The following is a 23,922-nucleotide window of genomic DNA, read 5'->3' as shown; positions in this document are numbered from 1 at the left end:
AGACATTTGGCGGATTCGAACCCATGACCTCTGACTCCAAAACCCGGGCTCCTTCCACTGAGCCACGCTGCTTCATTGTGTTACTCTACTTCATACACTCATTATTTTTCTTTTCCCATAACATGCAGAATTTTTAATCATTCATTATCTATCCTTAATTCACACATGATTGGCTTGGTGCATAAGAAATCTGCAAAACCACCTTTTAAAAGATGACTAGTTATTAGTGTTAATAATAACAATAATAGTGGTATTTGTCAAGTGCTTTTTATGTGCCAAACACTGTATTAATACTGGGACAGAGACAAGACAATCAGGTCCCACAGAGGGCTCACAGTCTAAGTAAGAGTTTTCTTAAGAAAACGCATGCTTCTTTGATTCTACAGTAGTTTCTTTATTCTTTACCCTCCTCAGGCCAGACACGTAAGCCCCTTTTTAAGTATGCTGTCATTGCCAAGCCACTACCAAGTTAATTAAGGAAATGCCAATCTAATTACTTCTGCCACGAGTAAATAAAACTTGGGATATTTTCATTTCTAAAGACTTTTTTTGGTGAGAGTTCCGATGAACAAAGAAGAGAGGGTGAATCACAGGGTGTCAACTGTCCACATTCGGGCTCATTTTACAAGAGGAATAACTTGCTGCAAAGGTGCTTTAATATCTCAGGCTACAGGACGTTATAGTAGGGTTCTCTAATTCAGCGCAAATAGATTTTTGCAACTGAGGTATAAGCTTCACTTAATCATCAACTATTGTAGTTCTTGTTTCAAGACAGAGAAAAATGAAAATGAGTTCCTGTTTAGACCAAAGTTATTAAAAACCAAATTAAAGGAATGTTGGGAAAAATTATTCACATGATCTGGTAAAATAGTCTTCTTCCAATGGTCTGTATTATGGTTGGTTCATCTAACAAAGGTCTTGGTTTCCCCTGTCTTAATTCCAAGTACTTCACAACTCCACATCAATGCGGTGATAATAATAATAATAATGATGGCATTTATTAAGCATTTACTACATGCAAAGCACTGTTCTAAGCACTGGGGAGATTACAAAGTGATCTGGTTGTCACAAAGGGGGTTCACAGTCTTAATCCCCATTTTACATATGAGGGAACTGAGTCCCAGAGAAGTTAAGCGACTTGCCCAAAGTCACACAGCTGACAATTGGCGGAGCCGGAATTTGAACACATGACCTCTGACTCCAAAGCCTGAACTCTTTCCACTGAACCACACTGCTTCTTATGTGATGCGACAGAACCAAAATCCAATTGATTCCATTCTGCTCTAGATAATGGAAATTTACCTACTCCAAGTTGAAACACCTACAATAATATGCATTTTAACTGAAAACCAATTATGCATGGAAATGAAAATCTTCATAAGAGTAAAATATATAACAAGTATGGCTCGTAAACTGATTGTTTTTGCCAAATCCAAATGCACTGATAATAATGATGGCATTTGTTACAGGCTTATGTATCAGGCACTGTACTAAGCACCCTCACAGTAAATGGTTTCATCTTTGGGTACACAGTACAGCATAATTATACCATATCATCAGTCTATCCTTTTGTTCTAGGCTCCTGAGAGCCTTCTATAGGTCTGTGCACATAGGAAATGCTCAAAAAATATGAATGAATGCCTCTATTCATGGCATGAAGCAATATAAAGAGGAGGAAAATTATCCCTGCAAAATGATCTATTTATTTGATTCGTTTAAATAAAATAATTTGAAACTTGACCCAGCTGTATTTTTCCTTTGGGGCATGAATCCATCCCTTTGAACTGATATCTGTTTTCCTAAATAAATTCAATTTAAAATGAATGAAGTGGGTACAGTGTTTGAGAAATATAATATGACCAATGCAGGAAAAAACTACAAAAGATGTCTTAGAGGACATTTTGAGTCATGGCAGGGAAGCTTACTGGATTTGGGACAGGGTATGAAGAAAAGTCTCACCCAACCCAATTCAGGCCCCACCCTACAGCGGAACCATAGAAAATGTATTAATCTCCTAAAATACCTTTGCGCCCTAATGGGTCTCTAGCAGGCTCCAGATGGAACCCAAAACAATTGGTCAGAATATTATAAGAAGGGGTATTCTCCTGAAAATTCAGACTCTTTTTCATACAGAATATCTTTTGAGGATTGCAGATTAGAAGTTTGGGCTAATTAAAATCCACCATTGGCCAAGCCCAACTTGCAGGTCCCACAGGCACTGAGTCTATAGGCTGGGTGAGGCCTCCTCAAAGCTGAACACGGTTGGGTATGAGTTTTGCTTAGACATGCCTGTCGCCCTTGTGGTTCACCTAGTTTGGTTACTGGGGCAGGGCCCCTTTCTTGGCATGATGACCAGGGACCTGGGCCTGTGTGTGGTGGCTTTGCTCATGAGAGGTCTGTTGAGCTCAGGTCTCCCTGAGAGGGAGAGTAATTGCTCAAGGGGGCAATTCTGATTGTGAGGCTGCTGCAGGAGGGGTGACTGAAAGGATCGAAGGAGTAACAGACAGTCCATTACATGTGGTGGGCAAATCAAGATGGTTCCAGGTTGAACTGATATGTTTTTCACAAAGCCCCACCATTAAAATACATTGTTTTCCCTACACACACACACACACACACACACGCACACACACACACACACACACAAACCCCCCCCCCCCCCATGGCTGTAGCAACTCTGCTCAGGCCAGGGAGAGAATAGGGAGGGGTACCATGGACTGGAGATTTCCAGTCCAAGGTGGACTTTCTGTTGAGCATCTTAACTCCCATGCAATCTCCTTACCAACAGGGACCCACCTTCTATTGCCTGAGACAGAGGGGCTTGGTTTTTTTTGTTACATCCTGTCTATAATCTCTATAGTCAACATCTAAAATCCAGGAACATAGAATGCAAACTTGACCCACTGCTGAAATTCAAACAATCACTGGTATTTACTGAGGACTTACTAGCCTGCTTTGTGTGGAGCATTCATTCATTCATTCAATCATTTTGATTGAGCGCTTACTGTGTGCAGAGCACTGTATTAAGCACTTGGGAAGTGCAAGTTGGCAACATATAGAGACGGTCCCTATCCAACAACAGGCTCACAGTCTAAGCACTTAGGAAAAAACAATACAGCTGGTAGACGTGATCTTTGCCCTCAAGCAGCTTCAACATAGCAAAATTCCTTAGGTATGAAGGAGCAATAAGTTATTAACTTTTGCTAAAAATAAATTAACACACTATACTGGTTATGCCCACAGCCATGGCTGGTGCTTCAATTTTCTCAAAAAAAAAAGAAAAAAAAACCCTCTTCAACTCTTTCCTTATGTAGAAGGGTAAGAAACTGATGAATATATCTTTTCCTACAAGCATAAAGTTTTAATGAAGAATGAATCTCTCCATTATAATGTTTCAGAATTGCTCTGGGCGGGTATGGCTGGTATTCCAGCCACAATTAAAAATGGAACACAATGCATGAACAAAGTCCTTCGACTCTCAGGCTAAACAATCAATCAAATCAATTGTATTTACTGAGCACCTTCTATGTGCAGACCACTACACTATTTGGGAGAGTTAATTATAATTGACGTAGTATACATGTTCTCTGCTCCAAGGAGCTTACAGTCAAGAAAAAGAGACAGGTCTTAGAATAAATTATGGATAGGTACTTAAGTGTTGTAGGGTGAGGATGGAATAAATAAAGGGTAATACTAATACTCGAGATCCTCTCAGGCACTTTGAAGCAGACCCTGGGAAGAGCAGAAAATGTAAATGAAAGCATTATGTAAAAGGAAGCATTAGACAGAAATAAATGTGCAGAGATTAGAACACTATAGCTTGCTTTTGGGGGGTCATGAAAGCTTCTGTCCAAGATAGCTACAAGGAAAAGCAGCAAAACGAGAAGCAAATGTCGGTGCTTAAAAAACACAGCTCAGCAACTCAAATACAAACACAGTGGCGAACCTGCGGAGACCATCGGGTACGGCGAATCAGACTTTTAGGGTAAAAGAAATCAGATGAGGAACGAGGAGCATTTAGGGGCTGCCGTGAAACATAAAAGAAAAGAGTGAAAAATCATTATCTTGATGCATAAACATCATTCAGCTTGTCCTTGCAGAAAGAATGCTGAGAACTTTTTTGAAATGTGAAGTTCTGTACCTCAATTCTTATTTCCTCACTTATTTCTCCACCTATAATTGGAGATGCTTGTCTGCCTTTTTCAAAAACCTCCCACCTCCCATTCTCCAACTAGAGATGGTTTCCTCTCATTTCCCCACTATCAATTTTCCCAAGGGATTGCTGGAGGAGAGGGTTGCTATGTGAGAAGGGAGGAGATGGGTGGGCGGAGGAGGAGAGAAATAAAGGAGTTTACAAGGTGTTACATAGTCACAGACACCCCGCCTCATTCCACCTTTGCTTTTATCCTAATCTCCCATCTGGATGTTGCAAACTGTTGGGATATTCACCACCTAAATCACAGTAGGTGAAAGGTAGTCTAGGTCAGAGCCCAATCTATTAGTTTCATTGTCCAAAGGAAATGTTCTCTGCTAAGTGCTCCCACAAAAGGTTCTATGGCCAATAACCAAGTTACAGAGACATTGAGCAAAGAACTAAAATGACTCATTTTTGTATTTGCTTGGCTCAGTTTTTCCCATGGGTTTTGTCCTTAGAAACTGCTGGTCTGAGGCAAGAATGCCTCCATCTTTTGGAGCAACACACACAAAAAAAGTCCTCCAGGATCCTATGATACCCAAACCTGAGTGCCAAATTGGCTGTGGATAAACAGAAGTTTCTGTCTGGCAAGAGGGAAATCGGTTATTAAATATGCAAATCATACTAATCTACTACTGGAGCTCAGCATCACTTTTTTCTCATTAAAAAAAAAATCTTACCCGAAGCTTTTCTTCTGCCTTAGTGGACTGCTTACAGTCCGGATGCCAGACTGTGGAACCTGGAAGATAGAATCCATTATTAATTACTGGACTAGAGGATAATGCAAAAAGGCACTCCCATTATTGCATGAGCTGGCTGACTTGGATGCTGACATGACTGACATGGAAAAGGAACTCTCATTCCTCAACCAAATTCTCCATAGAGTAGGGAAAGCAGTGATTGAGAAATCTGGAAATCAAAAGACTATACAGTTCTGAAGGGAGGTCTCATGTATCAATCTCTTGGTTATTTCCAAAAGGATGCAATTGCACAATGCAGAAAATACTGAACCATCACACCCTTCGGGTGTCTTTTTCATGAGTTTAACTGTCAACGTATGTTGCCAAATATCTGCGTTCATTTCAAATAACACTACCTTTCCATATACACTTGAGTAATATGTTTGCGTTTTGAACAGAAATGTACTCTCTGGTCCCTTCCCAATATGCTGAGTACTATGCAATGGAAGACAAGAATGCAATACTTATATCAATAAAATTCTTCTTGATTTTCTCCATTTAACAAAGAAAACAGGAGTCTCCTAACTCACAAATACATTCCTTCTCCCATGACAAAAATATAAAACGATCCTTAAGGAACTTAAAAGAATTACAATTCAAAAGGCAGACAGTAAAGCACAGGAAATCCTTTTAAAACAAAGAAACTAGAAAGGTGAAGGATCAGGGTCAGTTCCAAAGGAAGCTTTGGTTATGATGGCTCTGCTTGTCACTACACCAGAGTACAAATTGTCAGATCTAGTTTTGATTGTCAGCAGCAAAAGTGTAAACATTATTATCAGGAGGTCAGACAAACCCTTGGAATGTGAATCACAGCATCAGATATTTGGCTTTGAGTTCAATCTGAGGAACAATATATTACTCATGCTACTGGGGCCATGCTGGGAGAACAGGGAAAGTGGACTGAAGTTCGCCTTGACACAGGAACTTGGAGCAGACTCTAGTCCATAATTTTACCAAACACAAATGTGCTTTTTGGTTTTTTTGGAAAGGCTGGATCTATGCCATAGGTGTTCAATAGCCTTCTCTACTCTAATGACCACCTATGGTCACCTAGGGAACAACTATGAATCTTGTAGTCCAGGCCTATTAGCATTTGTATCCTTTATTTACGATGGATTTTATGTGAGCAGATGGTGACTCCATTTTGGCCTGCACTATTCATATATTTGCTGGATGATCAAATAACGGAATATAAAAATGCCTGAAAGTGAAAGATGAAGCGGGACCTTTCTGGGAATACACAACTCATTTGGCAATAGATAGCAAACTGTGAAATGGATCACAATATAATCCACAAAAGGGCATCTCATTTTCTACATAACTTACACTACCTCAAACTTTGCACTTTTAGGATACTTTTGAATGTGGAATAGACTATAGGTAGGATGATCTTAGCACCTTGACTTTGGTTTTAACATTCAAGATCATTTCTCAAGGTTTTCCTTTTTGAATAAAACATACATATAAAGCCCAAAGAAGATTTCAATCAATGAATCAATCAATGGTAGTTGAGGGCTTACTGTGTGCAAAGCACTGTATTTAGCATTTGGGAAAGTAATAATAATAATGGCATTTTATTAAGTGCTTACTATGTTCAAAAGCACTGTTCTAAGCACTGGGGAGGTTACAAGGTGATCAGGTTGTCCCACGGGGGGCTCACAGTCTTCATCCCCATTTTACAGATGAGGTAACTGAGGCCCAGAGAAGTTAAATGACTTGCCCACAGTCACACAGCTGACAAGTGGTGGAGCTGGGATTTGAACCCATGACCTCTGACTCCAAAGCCTGTGCCCTCTTTCCACTGCGCCACGCTGCTTCTACACAGCAACACAGCAGATTTGGTTGACATGTTCCCTGCCCATAGTGAACTTTCAGCCTAGTGGGGGAGACAGACATAAGTATAAATAAATTATGGATACATACATAAGTGCTCTGGGTCTGATTGTGGGGTGAATATCAAGTACCCAAAGGGTACAAAGAAGAAGCATGGTGTAATGGATAGAGCATAGGCTTCGGAGTCAGAAGGTCATGGATTGTATTCCCAGCTCCACCCTTTGTCTGCTGGGTGAACTTGGGCTAGTCACTTCACTTCTCTGTGCCTCAGTTACCTCATCTGTAAAATGGGGATTGAGACTGTGAGCCCCACTTAGGACAGGCACCGTGTCCGACCCAATTTGCTTGAATCCACCCCAGTGCTTAGTACAGTTCTTGGCACATAGTAAGCGCTTAACAAATACCATGATTATTATTATATTACAGATCCAAGTATGCAGAGTTCTCTATAAAGGACTAACATTAGAATGAAATCTTTACAAAAATAAAATGTGGTATGCCGTCTTGAGCCGTATCCAGTTTTGCTGATGTGTTGCCTCAAACTACAGAAGCTTATTTTACTAGACAAAAAAATCAAAAGGGCTTGTATAGTGGCTTGAATGATATGGCCTGTCCTATGGACTTTTGGTGGAGGAGAAAACTTGACAGATTTTCACAAGGGAGAAAACACACGATTTAAAAACAACAAATCCACTGGTCCTTCCTTAACGTTCTCCTTCCTTCCAAATAATGCTGTCTGTGCCTTAGTACCAGGGACTGTCCCTCAAGGGACCCACTTGACTTCTTACTCATTGTGCAGAAACTCTCACTGTGACATGCCAGTGTAATACTGTGCTAAGGTGAAGATTGTGATCAAATGTGTTAATAATAAATTATGGTATTTGTTAAGTGTTTACTATGTGCCAGGCATTGTACTAAGCAAAGGGGTAGATACAAGATAATCAGATTGTTGTCCCCCACAAAGCTCACAGCTTACGCAGGAAGGAATAGGACTGTGGCGTAGTCCATTCCCAATAAGACCTGGGATGCAGCATGGCTTAATGGAAAGGGCACGGGCCTGGGAGTTAGATGACCTGGCTACTAATCCTGGCTCCACCACTCGTCTGCTGGGTGACTTTGGGCAAATCACTTAATTTCTCTGTGCCTCAGTTACTTCATCTGTAAAATGGGGATTAAGACTGTGAGCCCCATGTGGGACATGGACTGTGTCCAACCTGAATCTACTACTCCAGTGCTTAGTACAGAACCTGGCACACAGCAAGTGTCTAACAAATACCATTTAAAAAAAAGAAAGAAAAAGAGGACTGCAAGAACCAAAAACTCTTTCCTGAAACCTAAGGCCTAAACAGATTTCAGAGGAGAGGTGTGATATCTTTCAAGTGCATCTTTAAGAGGGGTTTCTACCCTTAGTTCTTTCTCAGAGAACAGAAAGGCACACCAAGTCTTATTCCAGTATTCCAACAGTAGCAATTCCTTTCTAACCTCAGGGCCCCCTCTGATGGACCCCATCAAGAAAGGAGAAGGCTTGTAGAACTATAGAAAGACAGAGCTCTAAGAGACTCCGAGGGATCATCTGGGTCCAACTGCCCTTCCTCCAGACAGGTGAATACCTACAACAACACGACAGGGTGGACTATTCTTTCTTAAAAAATCTCTAAGCCTGGGGACTCCACAGCCCCCCACAGGAGCCTGCTCTACTACTTTGTCAACCGAATGCCCAAGAAATTCTTCCTTAAGCCCAACCAAAAACCTCCCCGCTTTATATGATCCCATTCATTTCCTTTTATTCTTTTTCACTGACAGGGAAGACCAGCTAGTTGACATGCTGCACTCCCAAATTTTTCATACACTTGAAGACGGTTATTAAGCTGACCCTTAGTTGTCTTTTTCCTATGGTAAAAAAAAACCCAATTTCTTTAACCTTTCCATGAGGAAAGGTCCTATGAAGGGCCTGCTATCACTTCTGTGGCTCTTCTCTGGATCCCTTCCAGTTTCCTCTGTATTCTTTCTTTTTGGGGGTGCAGGAGGGGTGGCGGTGGAGAGAAGCGGGGACACAAACCTGGACAGAGCTGAGACTCAGCTGCCAGTCAGTTAAATCCCATTACTAAGTAGCTCCTGTCCACAATCACTACGGCTATGGAAAGTTAATGTAGCAGAGCAGTTAAAGCAGCACGCTGTTCATGTAAAACCCAGGGTTAACTTCCTTAGAACAACAGAGATGGTTGGTGTTGGAGCCAGCCTTACCTTGAAGATACATTTCCTCTCCTTCTGTGAACATCTGATTGCATCTGCTGCATCGTGCACAGCTCGGGTGGTAATGCTTGTCTCCTGCCTAAAGGGAAAATGAGAGAATTGATTATTAGTTTATTTTTACCAAGTATCCTGACCAACCCTAAGGCCTGCCTTTGATCAGTTATGACCAAGCTCTTTTCCTAGCAACCCTGAAAGCTGACATCAGACCAGGTGGGGCCCAAGTGGTTAAGGTACAAGTTACTCTCAGTCTTGCCAGTATATCACAAACCCAGTCATTTGGTTCCTACTGACCTTCAATCAGTCAATCAGTGGTATTTACTGAGCACTTACTGGGTGCGGAGCAATACACTATGATTTTTTATTTTCTGGGATGGATCCATGAGGAATTGATCAGAGACAACTAACTCATTTCACAGAAACCATCCAAAGCAAGAAGCCTGGAGCTCCAGGGGCCTCTGTTTCTCGTGACTAACAATTCCACACCTCCTTCCCTTAGTTGGCATCTCCTTTACCTTCCCCTGCTAAATAAGCTGGATCCAATTAGATGCTTGTACCACTGTCAACGCTACAGATTTTGAAGAGTGCCTTGATCTCCCGATCCAACATTTGAGCACAGAAATCCTTCAAACTCCATCTCTACCCATTATTTCTATTATTTGGAAATCATGATTGTTCCCGGGTGCTTTCTGAATCCCAAATATGCTGGATGTATCCCTGGCCCAGGGCCAACTTCCCAGAAGCAATGAATCCCCAGTCACAATAACAGCTTTCAAGGCCAAAGTTCCATCACCAAAAATCCCAACTCCTATATTATCCTGCCCTGCCCTGTACAGATACCTGACAAAAAGATCCAAGAGGTAAATTTGGGTTCAAATCCTTTATCTACAGAATTTGAAAAGCACCACTAGTAATGTTTGCTGATCACCAGTAATTTGCCAGGAACCATAAGGAACACAGAATGAGGAATGGTGAGTGGCCATGCTTGAGTTTGCTTTGGCTATAAATGGAAAAACTGAGTTCAGAGCTCCAAGCTACAATAGAAACCAAGAAAACCATTTAGCCAGATAATTGCTGGATGAGATGGAGGTCAGCTAAGCAGGACTTGAGAGTTGGAAAGCACCTGAATTAATGACACTATAAGTAAAAGATAAACACCAGTTATCAATCTGGCCAACATTAACTCCAAATGGGGTTTCAGATGACAGACTGGAAAGGAGTTGGCCTTAATCCCAGTTAATTCAGAAAACCACAGGCTAAAGAAGTCAGCAAGTCAGCAACTGGGGCATTCAGATTATTGTACCAGTGTGTGTATTAGCTTGCTTGGGGGGGTGGGGGGGTGGGGGAAGGGGAGAGAGAGAGAGAGAGAGAGAGAGAAAGAGAGAATGTGTAAAGGAGATTGTGTGACTAATAGTGAGATTTTTATCAGTGTGAGTGGATCTGATCAATCTTATGCAAGACTAGAACTCTGCTGATACTCCTTTTAAGTATTTCTCTTGGTATAACAATCTTCTCAAATTAACTGCTTTAACAGAACTACACTACTTTAAATTGTGCAGCAGGCTGATCTGTTGCCACAGCTCCTGGGTCTTTCACAATGCACCAAGAGGGATCCCTACAAACCCTTTTGATAAACAATTTTAGCATTGCTTTACTAATAAAAAAATAAGAACATAAATAGCATTAGTGGAGAAACCAAGGTCCATCTAGCCCAGTATTCTGAAACAAATTGTGGCACTAAAATAAAACAGAGGGACAGTGTGATGTTTACTCGCTTGGCCAGCCATCTTAATGTTGTTTTTTTATTATTTGCATGGTATTTGTTAGGTGCCTACTATGGACCAGGCACTTTGCTAAGCTCTGGGGTAGATACAAGCTAATAAGAATGGGCACAGTCCCTGTCCAACATGGTGCTCACTGGCTTAATCCTCATTTTACAGATGAGGTAACCAAGGCCCAAAGAAGCTGAGCAACTTGCCCAAGGTTACACAGCAGACAAGTGGCAGAGCATGGATTAGAACCCAGATCCCTCTGACTCCCAAGACCATGCCCCATCCTCTAGGCCACACAGCTCCTCATCATGGTTCTGGAACTACCATCAAACATCCATAACTTTAGTTCTAGCAGTCTAACAGGGCCCTGTCATCTTTGAATCCACCCAAAACCCTTTTGAACCTTCTGATGTTCTTGGTCTGCCCAATTTCCTGAATGACAAATTGCATATTCACATTGCCCACTGGTTGCAAAGTTGTTCCTTTTTGTTGTTTTCATCCTAACACCTCTGATCTACAATGTGTGCAGGGGGTGTGCTTTTGACTTTCATTGTGTTTTCCCAAACAACTGGTACAGTGCATCACACACAGAAGACACTTAATAGACAAGATGATGATGATGATGTCACCTGCAGGCATAAAATGGTAAAGGGAAATACTGACCAAATATTCACAAAGAGAGAAATGAACGAAAGGAAACAGATTTGAAATACAACCCAGGACTGCATGTGAATTTAAGGAAGAACTCCACAGATAAGAGCTCAGTAAGCTCTCTCCCTCGGGATCTGTCAAAAAAAACAAAAAACAAGCAACAAGCTGTTTTGCTAGTTTCGTTATTTATCTGCCTAGAAGCAGAGGGTGGTTCTAGGTGATCATTTAAGCACTCCTCCAACTTTATATTTCTATTTGACAAGGCTGTATTTCCTTCTCACTACAGACACTTTTGACAACTTTTTAAGCCTAATAATCTTGAAGACAGTTGGTGTACTGCATTCTACCATTCTGCTTTCACCCCAAGAAAAGGCCACCACTTCCTTTCCCAGCTTCCCAGTGGGCTTGCTTTCCTAAATTCTCTCAGGATTTGTTCTCTTACATGAACCCCCCTGTGGACTGTAAGCTACTTGTGGACAGGGATACCATCTGCCAACTCTGTTGGACTGTACTAACCACAGCACTTTTGGTACAGTGCACCGCCCACAGTAAATGCTCAAAACATACCACTGATGGATTGATTGAGCCTCCTCTGTTTAATTTCTCTTTACCCAACACACATGCACAGCTACACTGAGCAAATGGAAAAGAAGGGCAACAGCCCTTAGCAGCAGTACAAAGGTTAAATGACAAGAATCTAACAATGTGTCTAGCCATCTTTATAGGCTTTGTGAAGAAAGCAACAAGCCAAAGTAATAAGCTGCAGTTTCAAATTACATGCATATGAAGCACCAGCTAGACTTTGCCCCCACAAGAAATAAGCTATGCTTTAAGTTTCCTTTTCACCATTTTTATAAATCAAGCTGCCTATTTTTAGGCAAAAATAACCCTTTCAAGATAACCCAGAGCGGAGTTTCCTGGTTCCTATTATCACCCCACTTCACGGCAACAAAGGAATTGGGACGAATTTGGAAGCTGGGACTGCTTTGGAAGTCTTCAGTTTTCTAAGTCTGCAACTGGACGGATCTAACTGTTTTCATCGGAGGGGTGCTTCAACAAATCTGCAAGACCCAAAGCAAATGCACCAATGAAAATAGGACTGAAAAGATGTGTTCTGGAAGAAACCACCCACATTCCTCCGAGCTGACAACAGCAGCTGAAAAATGAACTGCCAAACTCTAATGGATAAACTGTTCTTAAGTTGTCCCCCACTGTCTCCTTTCCCACTCTTTGCTGCCATGAGGTGCTGACAGCCAGTATCCATGGAAACTACAACTGCATCTCACCAGGGCCAGCCACTGGTACAAAGTAAGAGATAAATGGCTGAGGAGAACCCTGTGATATAGCCGATCACCATGTGGAAGGGAACGTGGGATTCGAAATTCCTCCAGCCTGACTCCCTGTCACTGGGAAAATCTGCATGCACATGTTAATCCTCACATCTACACTCGGCACTGGAGGAAATGGGGGGAGGTGTCAGGGGGAAAACATGCATGGGAATCGCTTTTCCAGGACCTCTTCAGATCACCACACTGCAAATCATCTTTCAGAATAGAACTGATTTAGCAATAATATATAGTCAGGTCTCCCATATCAGGTACATTTCATTTTCACTACTTGACCAGATTTTCAAATTAAAGGATAGGAGGTATAATGGCTCCACCTCCACATCAAACAGAAACTCCTTACCATTGGCTTTAAAGCACTCAATCACCTTGCCTTCTCCTACTTAACTTCCCTGACTTCTTACTACAACCCATCCCATGCACTCTGTTCCACTAATGCCAACCTACTCATTGTGTCTCGATCTTGTCTATCTCGCTGCTGACCCTTCACCCATGTCCTGCCTCTGGCCTGGAATGCCCCCCCCCCCCCCCCATTCATATCTGACAGATGATCACTCTCTCCACCCAAAGCCTTACTGAAGGCACATCTTCTCCAAAAGGCCTTCCCCAACTAGGCCCTCATTTCTTTTTCTCCCATTCCCTTCTGAGTTACCTTTGCACTTGGAATTGCACCCTTTATTCACTTCTCCCTCAGGCCCCCATTACTGATAATAATAAGTGGTATTTGTTAAATGCTTACTTTTTGTCTGGCACTGTACTAAGCACTGGGGCAGATACGAGATAATTGGTTTGACACTGTCCTTGTCTCACATAGGCCTCCCAGTCTTAATCCTCATTTTACAGATGAGGTAACAGGCACAGAGAAGTTAAGTGACTTGCCCAAGGTCATATAGCAACTCTCATTTGTAATTTATGTATATTAATGCATGTCTCCCCACCCTAGACTGTAAGCTGATGGGCAGGAACCATGTCTACTTTGTTATATTGTACTCTCCCAAGTGCTTAATAAAGTGCTCTGCACATGGTAACCACCCAATACAACTGATTGATTGAAAATCTAGAACTAAAGAAAACTTGGGGAACAACAAGATGTTCTTTAATCTCTTGTCCATCAGCAGCTGCTTATTGAACCTCTGACTGCCTCTTTCCATTCTGCCTTAGTTTCCTCATTATTTTCCCCTTTCCTTTCCTATCTCTGTTTTCTTGGGCTCCAAGATAGTCCCCTGGAAAGGAATGGCCAACTTTGGCTGAACGCATTGGGAGTGTTGAGGCAACGGGGAGGGAAAGCTCCTTCACAGGAAAATTTGAGATAATGACTTAAGTCAACAGGTGGGTTGAGGGGAGAGAGGGCTTTCTTTGTTGTAGGAGGGGTTTAGAATTGGGAGAGAGGGGTTGCAAGAGGGTCAAAATCACAGACAGATTTGGGGTATTTAATATACACTTATCCTGAATATATTCAAGGTAGGGGTGGGAGGTGGCTGCTTGGTGTACAGCAAAGGGGAGATGTGAAGGAGACATTAAAGTGCTTTTGGAATGCCCCAGGACAGAACACAAGCTTAGATTCACATCTAAGGTGTCTGACTTGTTTCTCGACTGCCTCTCAGGATTTTTCAGATAGAAGTAGATGGGAAAAGGAGAGAGATTTGGGATGACTACTAGTTGGAGAATTGGATTCCTTTGTGGAATTGTTTTGGCTTAGTTTTTATGGGTTTAGAGATCCCAAAAGGAAAGAAGGAAAAAGTCTCTTGCCAGAATTTTCTCACTCAAGCACACCAAAATCTGGCATTTTATAAAGCTAGAAAATGGATAGAAAAAAAAAGGTAAAACTTGGGGACAAAACAGTTTTGCCCAGGAATACTGTGTGCCATTCTGATGTTACGTTTTAGATAGGACGTAATAAAGCTGAAGAAAGTACAGAGAAAGACAAAATGATCAATGGGATGGAACATCTTTCATTTAAGGAGAGACTAAATAAATCAATGGCATTTGTTGAATGCTTAATGTGTGCAGAGCATTATAAAGAGAAAGGTCTCCATTCTGGAAAGATGAAGGCTCAAAAATCATGAAAGGAGTGGACAAGTCAAACACAGAATTACCATTCAGCAAATTCCACACCAGGTTGAAGTGGCACCCATTAGAACTAGCAAGTGATAGGTTCAAGCCAAACTATAGGATGAACTTCACATAGTAGGCAAAAGATGAATGACAGGAAGTTATACAGCCAAAATATCTCAAAAGACTCCAGAAAAATTGGAAAAATGAAGGGTTATGAGGTCTATATTGGATTATTGGTGAAAAAGTTAGGGATGTCCTTCTACACTGGAAACTTCCGGTGGGCAAGGTTCGTGGCTCCCAACTCATATTGTGCTCTCCCAAGCATTTAGTGTCCTGCACAGAGTAAGCACTCAATAAATACCATTCATTGACTGGATGTTAATGATACATCCCTAAATATTAGTATGGATATCAAGGAAGGCAATCATGATATTCTTCCTTCCTCCAGACATCCCATTACCTTTATCAAAGATAAAGTGCTGCTATGTTTGGACCATTGCTGTGTCCCAATAATGGCATTCGTTGGGTTATGAATTATTTTTATATTTATGAATAATAAGATACTGAATTTTATAGAAATTAAGGGGGTTATACAATTTGGTAACTTTTTAAACCATAAAATTGGCTCAGGGATGGCATACAGTACTCAGGTGGAGGAGACTGCTCCAATCTGGAGGTGATGAAAGGCACTTACTGAGCATTGCTTAGTGGATATACAGGAAGTGTTCTGGGTTGATGTTGGGCCCCATTAGAGCCCTTGCTTGTGAGGTTGCGTGTCTGCATTTTAAAAAGTGATGCCACTTACTTTCCCCAGTTGAAACTCCCTTAATAAGACAAGTGCTTAACCAGGCTGATTCTGGGAAGGGCTGGATAGAATCAAAGCTATCTTATTGCTTTATGAAAAGGTCAGGGTAGGGGTTGACTCAGCTTTATTTCATTCCCTCTCATCCAATCCAACAGGACAGGCTTGTTCATAAGCATGTCCGACTAGAAGCTTAATTTCCCTGACTTGGCACAAAACAATCTGGGTTGATGAGAAAGACTCACAGAAAATAAATATTTTGTGCTCTATCTCAGAAGAAAAGTATACTGCCAGCATACAAACATGTTTACACATATACTGAACATACAAAATATACATATTCCAGGCTGTGCATTTACTCACATAGTTTAAGTATATATGCTCTTTCATATAAAAATACCTAAAACATTTTCAACATAAACTTGATGAACCCTGATTAAAACACAGACCAAAACCTACTCTCGTTTCAATAGGCTCTGTTCCAAAGAAGTCTTTTGTCAAAATGAGGGTGGATAGTTTGTCATTCTGAGCATGAACGCACCCAGGATGGCTCAATGCCCAAGAGATTTTTATCTTCTCACCAATTTTCCCAGACCAGCTGCTGAACACATAAACGACAGAGTGCCCAGCTCTTGTAGTGTGATAGGATGAAAACTGCAGCATCTTAGTGTAAACACACATATGCCTTTAACAGATGGTTACGCTGTTCTGCCTTCCAATTTAGTGACTATAAGAAATTTAATCATTTGCTTGTCTTTTGAAATAGATCCGCTAAGGAAAGAGAGTGACCCAAAGAGCACGGGCTTTGGAGTCAGAGGTCATGGGTTCGAATCCTGGCTCCGCCAATTGTCAGCAGTGTGCCTTTGGGCAAGTCAATTCACTTCTCTGTACTTCAGTTACCTCATCTGTAAAATGGGGATTAAGACTGTGAGCCTCCTGTAGGCCAACCTGATCACCTTGTAACCTCCCAAGCACTTAGAACGGTGCTTTGCACATAGTAAGCGTTTAATAAATGCCATCATTATTATTATTCCAGTATCCCCTGATTTGACTGCATCGCACCTGGACTCCCTCACTTTTGATGGACACTAACATTAAATTCCAGTCTCTGAAGTCCAGTTGAGTTTGGGATTTCTGGGGGTGGGAGGGAGGGGGATGTCCCAAGAATCCCAGCTGGAGCAAGGGTCCAGGCCAAACTGTTCCTACTGGATATAGCTTTCAGAAAAGGCAGGGGGACTGTGGCCCAGTTTCCGCTGCAAGCCAGTTTCTAGCAGGATATATGTGATTGCTTGGTAATATTTCCCCAGAACCACTTGAGGAATCTGGGAAGTCTTGTCTGCCCATACCAAGGTGGCATAATGGGCAGCTGCCCAGATGGCCTGATCCACATTGTTGGTCTGAGGAGTAGGCCACAATGACAAAAATGCCCTCTTTAGTGTAGTAATGGAACTAAAGAACAAATTCACCAATAGGGTTTAGTCCCTTATGTCAAGTCTCAAACACGAGAGAGACAAGGGCCAAGCAGAATCCAGCAACACCAAATGTTCTTGGACTTAGTGGAAAAGTATCCTAATACTACTGACTTGTATTAAACTTTGCCCATTTCCAAGGTGATTTCTAATCATAAACTCAGTAATCCCTACACCGCCATCTTTGACTTATGAATTATCATATTGAGTCACATTAATTACCCCTCTTTTGGTAACCTAAAACTTGAGTGAGGCCATTATTTTCATTATATAGAAGACTGTAATTCTTGAGCGCTAACTATGTGCACAGCACTGTACTAAGAACTTAGGAGAGTATATTATAACAGAGTTGGTAGGCACATTCCCTGCCCGCAAGACATTTATAGTTTAGAGAAAGAGAATATATCATTCTTATATAAAAATTAAGTTTAGCAATAAGAGGAGGAGAAGAAAAAAGGACAAAAGGAGGGGAGAAGAAAAAGGAAGGTTTGAGAAAAGCAGTATGGGCTAGTGGAAAGTGCACAGGCCTGGGAGCCAGTAGGACCTGGGTTCTAATCTTGACTCTGCCACTTGTTGCTGTGCGACACTGGGCAAGTCACTGTGTCCAACTTGATGAGCTTGCATATACCCCAGTGCTTAGTATAGTGTCTGACATGTAACAGCACTTAAATACCATAAAAAGGGCATTTGAGATGGTGAATCTTAATTATATTTCACTCTCCCAAGTGCTGCATACAAAAAACACTCAGTGAATTAACTCTCCCATCCCCTACCCCAGCTCTGATTGCATTCTCATCCTTCTGCTCCTCTTCTCCTGGTCTACTGCAGTTTTAATTAACTCCCCGACCTGCTTTGTCATGGTCTCCCCCTTCTGTCTCACCTCCTCCTCCTCCTCCCTTCAATACTTAACTATCACTGCTTCTAATTATGTATGACAAAAAGTTCTTACTTTGCCTGTCAAAAATCAGGATGGGACAATTAGACAAGTAAATATGGATTAGCCCGATTTGTACCAGTGAGAAAATGGACCAGGGGTGCAAGTAACTGGTCCTCTGGTCAGAGAAAGGCATAATCAAGAGAACTTAATAATGATAACAATAATAATAGTGGTATTATCATTTATGTATCTACTATGTATCTTGTATGTTACTATGTATCACATGCTGTACTATGTATGTACTGAGCATTGGGATAGATACACAATAATTAGGTTGGACACAGCCCCTCTCCCACAATGGTCTCACAGTCTAATTAGGAGGCTGAACAAGTATTAGATTCCATTTTACAGATGAGGAAACTGAAGCACAAAGAAGTTAAGTGACTTGCCCAATTTGAAGCAGCTTGGTGTACTGGATAGAGCCCGGGCTGGGGAGTGAGAAGTTCATAAGTTCTAATTCTGATTCCGTCACTTGTGTTTGTGACCTTGGGTATATCACTTCACTTCTCTGTGCCTCAGTTATCACACCTGTAAAATGAGGACTGAGACTGAGCCCCACATGGGACAGAGACTGCATCCAACCCGATTTCTGTGTATCCACCCCAGCACCTAGTACTGTGCCTGGCACATAGTAAGCACTTAAATACCATCATTATTCTTACAATATAACAGGGTTGGTAAACACCTTCCCTACCCACAACAAGCTTACAGTCTAAAGAAGGAGTAACAGTGTAGTGTTGTGCTCAGGCTCTTTTTTAATCAAGAAAACTAATTTGTCTCATCTATTTGTCCACCCAAAAAGACAAGGGCATCTTAAAATGGGGTCTAGTGAAAAGATCACAGACACAAGATTCAGGAGATCTGTTCTCTTTTCCCAGAGCTGCCACTGACCTTTCACATGACTTCAGAAAAGTGAAGAAGAAGAAGAAGAAGAAGAGTGTTAAACCAGTTTGAGGTCTTGAAATCATTTAAATCCCTGTGCAGCTCTAAGGATTACAGCCCACCCTCCACCCCACACTTACTGTAATGAGGACGTGAAGACAGCCTATGATTACCCAGATCCACTAAGGGGAGAGATCATTTCCCCCACAGTGGTAGTCTGGACGTGCTCGCTCGTTTCATAGTGTGCCAACTATGATCTAAGTAAAGACCCACCCTCTGATACGTGTGTAATTTGGAAGCAATAAAAGAACAGATACATTGAGTACAATTTTAAATAGTCTCAGTTCTCTCTTTCTAAATTCACTTTAGACCATACTGATTGATTCATTGGTTGATGTCTCAAAGAAAGGGATGGATCTGTTCACAAGGCAGCGGAGATTTTCCTTTATTGATATTTGAAATCTTTTAAAGGATTGTTAAGAATTTAGGCTAGAGAAGGGAGAGGCTTTATGCTAGTGGCATGCAACTCTGTGAATCCAGTACGATAGATGCTGCATTTGTGTGGTTTAGAAATGTGAAGGAATGAAGATTAAAGTATCAGCAGACTCTCAGGGATAGTTATTAGAAATCCATTAGCTTTATAGCTAAATATAAATGGTCTCCAATCCAGAAGGCACCTAATTCATGGATCCAGTTTCTGAAGTTCCTCGTCTTTCCTCTCCCAAATGTCAGAAGATAAATATTTGCCTATAAATTCAACACTATTGAAACCTAATCTCAATTAGATAAATGTTTTCCTTTTCTGCAAGTGCACAACTGAAGGTTTCCTATTCTGTATTATTTCACTCCTGGCCTCTTTTCCAACTGAATAATAAATTAGAGCCAGAGACGTACAATGACGGGGGCCCATAAGGATTTCTTACATGCCAGCTGGGCTGACAGAGGACAGACTAATCACCAGCAGACCTCGTCTTTTGGCTAAGAAGCCCGATTAAACACATTTTTGGTATGTAACACAATCACACAGCTGGGCTAGGCCCTCCTATTCCATTATGCTTTTGCAGAGACCTAGCAAGTTGTCTAAAGAAAATGTGCACAACGTTTGTTTTAAAAGAGTAAAACAATCTTGCACACTTCCTTCCAAAAATGTGATTCATTTCAATGCAATGGGTTTAAGGTTTGACACTAGTCAAAGAAATTTTTCTCACCTAATTCTAATTTATATACTCCCTCTTTTGTCCCTTGGTGGTTGGAGATTCCATATATTTAACATTTTTTATTACAATCACTCGTTACTATAACATCTCCCTGAATCTGGAAGAAGCGCAATGTGTAACATTCCTACTCGGTAACAATTCTTTATTTGAATAATTCAACAGTGACTAGAGCTATTTTAAGAGATAGCACAGACTATAGTGAGAACACGTAAGATAAGAGACTCTGAGAATTTCTCTTTTCCAGGATTCATGGGGAATTTAGGCTGGAAACCAATATTAAAACAATAGGAGGACCACACCTATCTTAAATAATATCCTTGGCCCATTCACCACCATATATTGCTGTATTTTATCCTTTTCAAAAAGTGATTCATTTATCCATACCTATACCTCTAGACTGTAAGCTCACTGTGGGAAGGGAACAGGGACTCGATTTGCTTGCATCCACCCCAGCGCTTACCTCAAAGTTAACATGTCCAAGACGGAACTCCTTATCTTTCCAAGCAAACCCCATTCACCCTCAACATTCCTGTCACTGCAGACAGCACCACCATCCTGCTGGTCTCATAAGCCTGTAACCTTGGTGTCACTTTCGACTCACCTAATTCAACACTCATACTCAATGCCACCAAATCCTGTTGATCCAACCTTCAACAACATTACTAAAATCCTATCTTTCCTCTCCATCCAAAATACTACCATTTTAACATAAGCACTTATCCTTTCCTACCTTAACTACTGCACCAGCTTTCTTGCTGACCTCCCCGCCTCATGTCTCTCCCCTCTTCAGTCCATACTTCACTCTGTCATGATACCCCACTTCTCAAGAACTTCCAGTGGATGCCCATCCATCTCTACAAACAGAAACTCTTTAACATAGACTTTAAAGCACTCATTCATGTTGCCCTCTCCTCCCTGATTTCCTACTACAAACCAGCCCACACCCTATGCTCCTCTAATTCCAACCTACTCACTGTACTTCAAACTCATCTATCTCACCGTCAACCTCTTGCCCACTTCCTGCCTCTGGTCTAGAATGTCCTCTCTCTTCATATCTGACAATTGCTTTCCCCACCTTCAAAGCCTTATTAAAAGCACATCTTCTCTAAGAATCTTTCCCTAACTAGGCCCACATTTCCTCTTCTCCCACTCCCTTCTGTGTTGAACTCGCACTTGAATCTGCAACCTTTATTCACAACTCAGACCCACAGCACTTACGTACATACCCTTGATTTATTCATTTATACGTCTGACTCCCTCTCTGGACTGTGAGCTTGTTGTGGGCAGGGACCGTACCTACCAACTCTGTTATACTGTACTCTCCCATTTGCTTAGTACAGTGCCCTGCACACAGTAAGTGCTCAATAAATATGATTCATTGGGAGAGAATACACATCTGGGAAATAGACAATCTCGTGAACTTCATGAAAGTGTCAGAGAAAGTATTAAGAGAATGCAAACTGCTTGAAACAAGTTTTTTTTTTTGTTCCCCATAACTTTCTTGAATTTCACCTGGTATAATGAAAGACATGTACAATTTCTTAACTTTAGTCCCTTATTTACTATGGAAAGAATGGTTGACGTAATACGACTTTTTGATAACTCAGGGGTTGGGAGGATGAAGTTGCCTCATATTAGAAAAAATTCCTGAACACGGATATAGCCCCAATTGGATTTCTATCTGCATCCCTGTTTTTTGAAGTTGGGAAAAAACTGAACCTGCTTAGAAGTGAGTCCTTTGGAATTATATAAAATGACAGCACTTGAGAGATTTGAGCTACAGTCCCTTAAACTTCTGAGAGGAAGCTGTGGTATTCTGAAAATAAAGAAAAAACCCCCAAAAAACTACTCAGGAAGGCAGGGAAGAGGGTAAAAAGCACAACAGGTAGATCTACCTAACCCAGAGTAGATAGTGGGAGGGGAAAAAAACAAGTCCACAGTGGATTGGAAGTAGGGAGGGAAAAAAAATACTAAAGAAGAGTTTGGAATCTCTGGAATGATTTTAGGAAAAGGGTCACTGAGAAGTCAGAGGAAGATGAAAGGATAGTACAAGAGGCTAAGAGAGTGGGAAAGCTGAAAAATGCTGTTTAGGGTCAGACAATTTAGAGGTACATCAATGTGAGATTTCTAAAGAAAATTCTAGCACTCAGGAGGAAAAACTCAACCAATTTTAAGTGACATGGACAGACATGTTGCAGGGTTTGGCATCCTGTTTTCCCATCCTTTTTATTTGTTTTCCCATCCCTGTAGCCTTTTCATGCTGGGATTTTCCTCTCAGAGAGTTTCTTGGCAAATGCAAGTGCGAATTAATTTGCTACAGAGGTACTGGTCAAGAGCAGGGAACTGTTTCAGTCCCCAAGTGAAACGACGGGCTAATCACGATGGAATGTTCCAAGAGGCACAACCTCATACCCGCATCAGGGAGGGCACTCCACCTACCATGTTCTGCCTCAAACCTAGCTAGCGGGGGCCCTGGATATAACATGCACAACAGTCTGGGTAAACAGAGTCTCTCTTTGCAGGTAGTGATAATTACTGTGGCATTTGTTAATGCTATACTAAGCACTGAGGTAGATACAAGATATTCACATTGGACACAGTCCCTGCCCCACACTGGGCTCACAGCTTCAGAGGGAAGGAAAGCAGGTATTTAATCCCCATTTTACAGATGAGGAAACTGAGGTCCAGAAAACTTGGCAGGCAAGTCCAGGACCAAGATTAGAATCCAGGTCCCCTCACTCTCAGGTTCATGTTCTTTGCACCAGGACACACTTCTTTTTCCTAGAATCAACAGGGAAGGCAAGGCATTTCCCTTCCAACTTCCTCCCAACTGAGAAAACAATATAGTCACTCCAGAGCAACCAGACAGCAGTATTAAGTGAGGAGGGTCTTACCCTCAAAATATCAGTGTGGAAAAATTGTGACCATTATAGTTTGCTTTCATAAAGATATTTTATGAGACAATTACACAAGTAGATGTCCTTGCAATGAACCTTGATTAATGGACATGTTTAGTCTGTAATATTGTTAATATAGAGCCCCTAAATCATTCAGTATGGCAATCATTCATTCATTCAATTGTATTTATTGAGCCCTTACTGTGTGCAGAGCACTGTACTAAGCACTTGGGAAGTACAAGTTGGCAACTTGTACTATAAAGAAAAACCCATAGAGCTCAAAGAGATATGGTTTTCTGTTTCTCTGTCCCTTTGTCCTACCCCTTTGTTCACCAAGTCAGTAGAAGAATCATACAACCCACTGGTGACATTTTCACACTAAGGACGATTTTCAGAAGTCTAAGTTCTGAATAGTGCATTTATACACTTATTTTGAACCTCAGAAAGGCTTCCACATGGCTAGCATTCATGGCTCTTGGAAGGGCTCTGTTCCCAAATCAGAGCAGAGTACCTTTCACAATAATGCGCTTTCTTCCTTACACATGTTTCTCCCCCTGAAATGCGAAATATATCATTAGGGAGAAAGCTGTTGTGAATCTCAAACCATGAAGCCATCAATTAAGGGCACCTTCTTCCAACAGGATGCAAGAGCCCTCTCGACTGCCTTTAATCCCAAAAAGAAATATTGCTTTTGGTCTGATGCTCCTGATTCAATCCTACAGCGATAATGAGAATGTGGCTTTAGGAAATACTCTAAAACCATCATCATCAAAATATTTCTTAAGCACTCAACCACAGTCAATGCTGGGCCAGATGCTACATGAAGCAAATAAAACAGAAGTGGTCCCTGCGTGCTTCAGTGCTCCAAATCTAAGA

At 41.4% G+C, this 23,922-nt stretch overlaps 1 protein-coding gene across 19 annotated transcripts in view; it reads right to left on the bottom strand.

Annotated features, from left to right (window-relative positions):
- The window catches only part of ABLIM1 (actin binding LIM protein 1), a 268,653-nt gene that overhangs the window by 57,158 nt on the left and 187,573 nt on the right, over window positions 1-23,922 (bottom strand). For 11 of the 19 annotated variants that reach the window (XM_038758707.1, XM_038758704.1, XM_038758705.1 and 8 more), the window contains exons 7-9: window positions 9,013-9,100; window positions 4,876-4,934; window positions 3,947-4,024 (exon numbers count right to left, since the gene is read on the bottom strand). In XM_038758707.1, the coding sequence (XP_038614635.1) occupies window positions 3,947-4,024; window positions 4,876-4,934; window positions 9,013-9,100 (225 nt within the window). The remainder of the gene's footprint in view (window positions 1-3,946; window positions 4,025-4,875; window positions 4,935-9,012; window positions 9,101-23,922) is intronic. The other 8 variants (XM_038758708.1, XM_038758714.1, XM_038758712.1 and 5 more) reach the window with 1 other exon arrangement.

This window comes from Tachyglossus aculeatus, chromosome 16 (assembly GCF_015852505.1).
Source record: "Tachyglossus aculeatus isolate mTacAcu1 chromosome 16, mTacAcu1.pri, whole genome shotgun sequence".
In the NCBI taxonomy this organism is placed as follows: domain Eukaryota; kingdom Metazoa; phylum Chordata; class Mammalia; order Monotremata; family Tachyglossidae; genus Tachyglossus; species Tachyglossus aculeatus.
The sequence above is the reverse complement of the archived record's forward strand: the minus strand, read 5'-3'. Positions and strand labels throughout refer to the sequence as shown.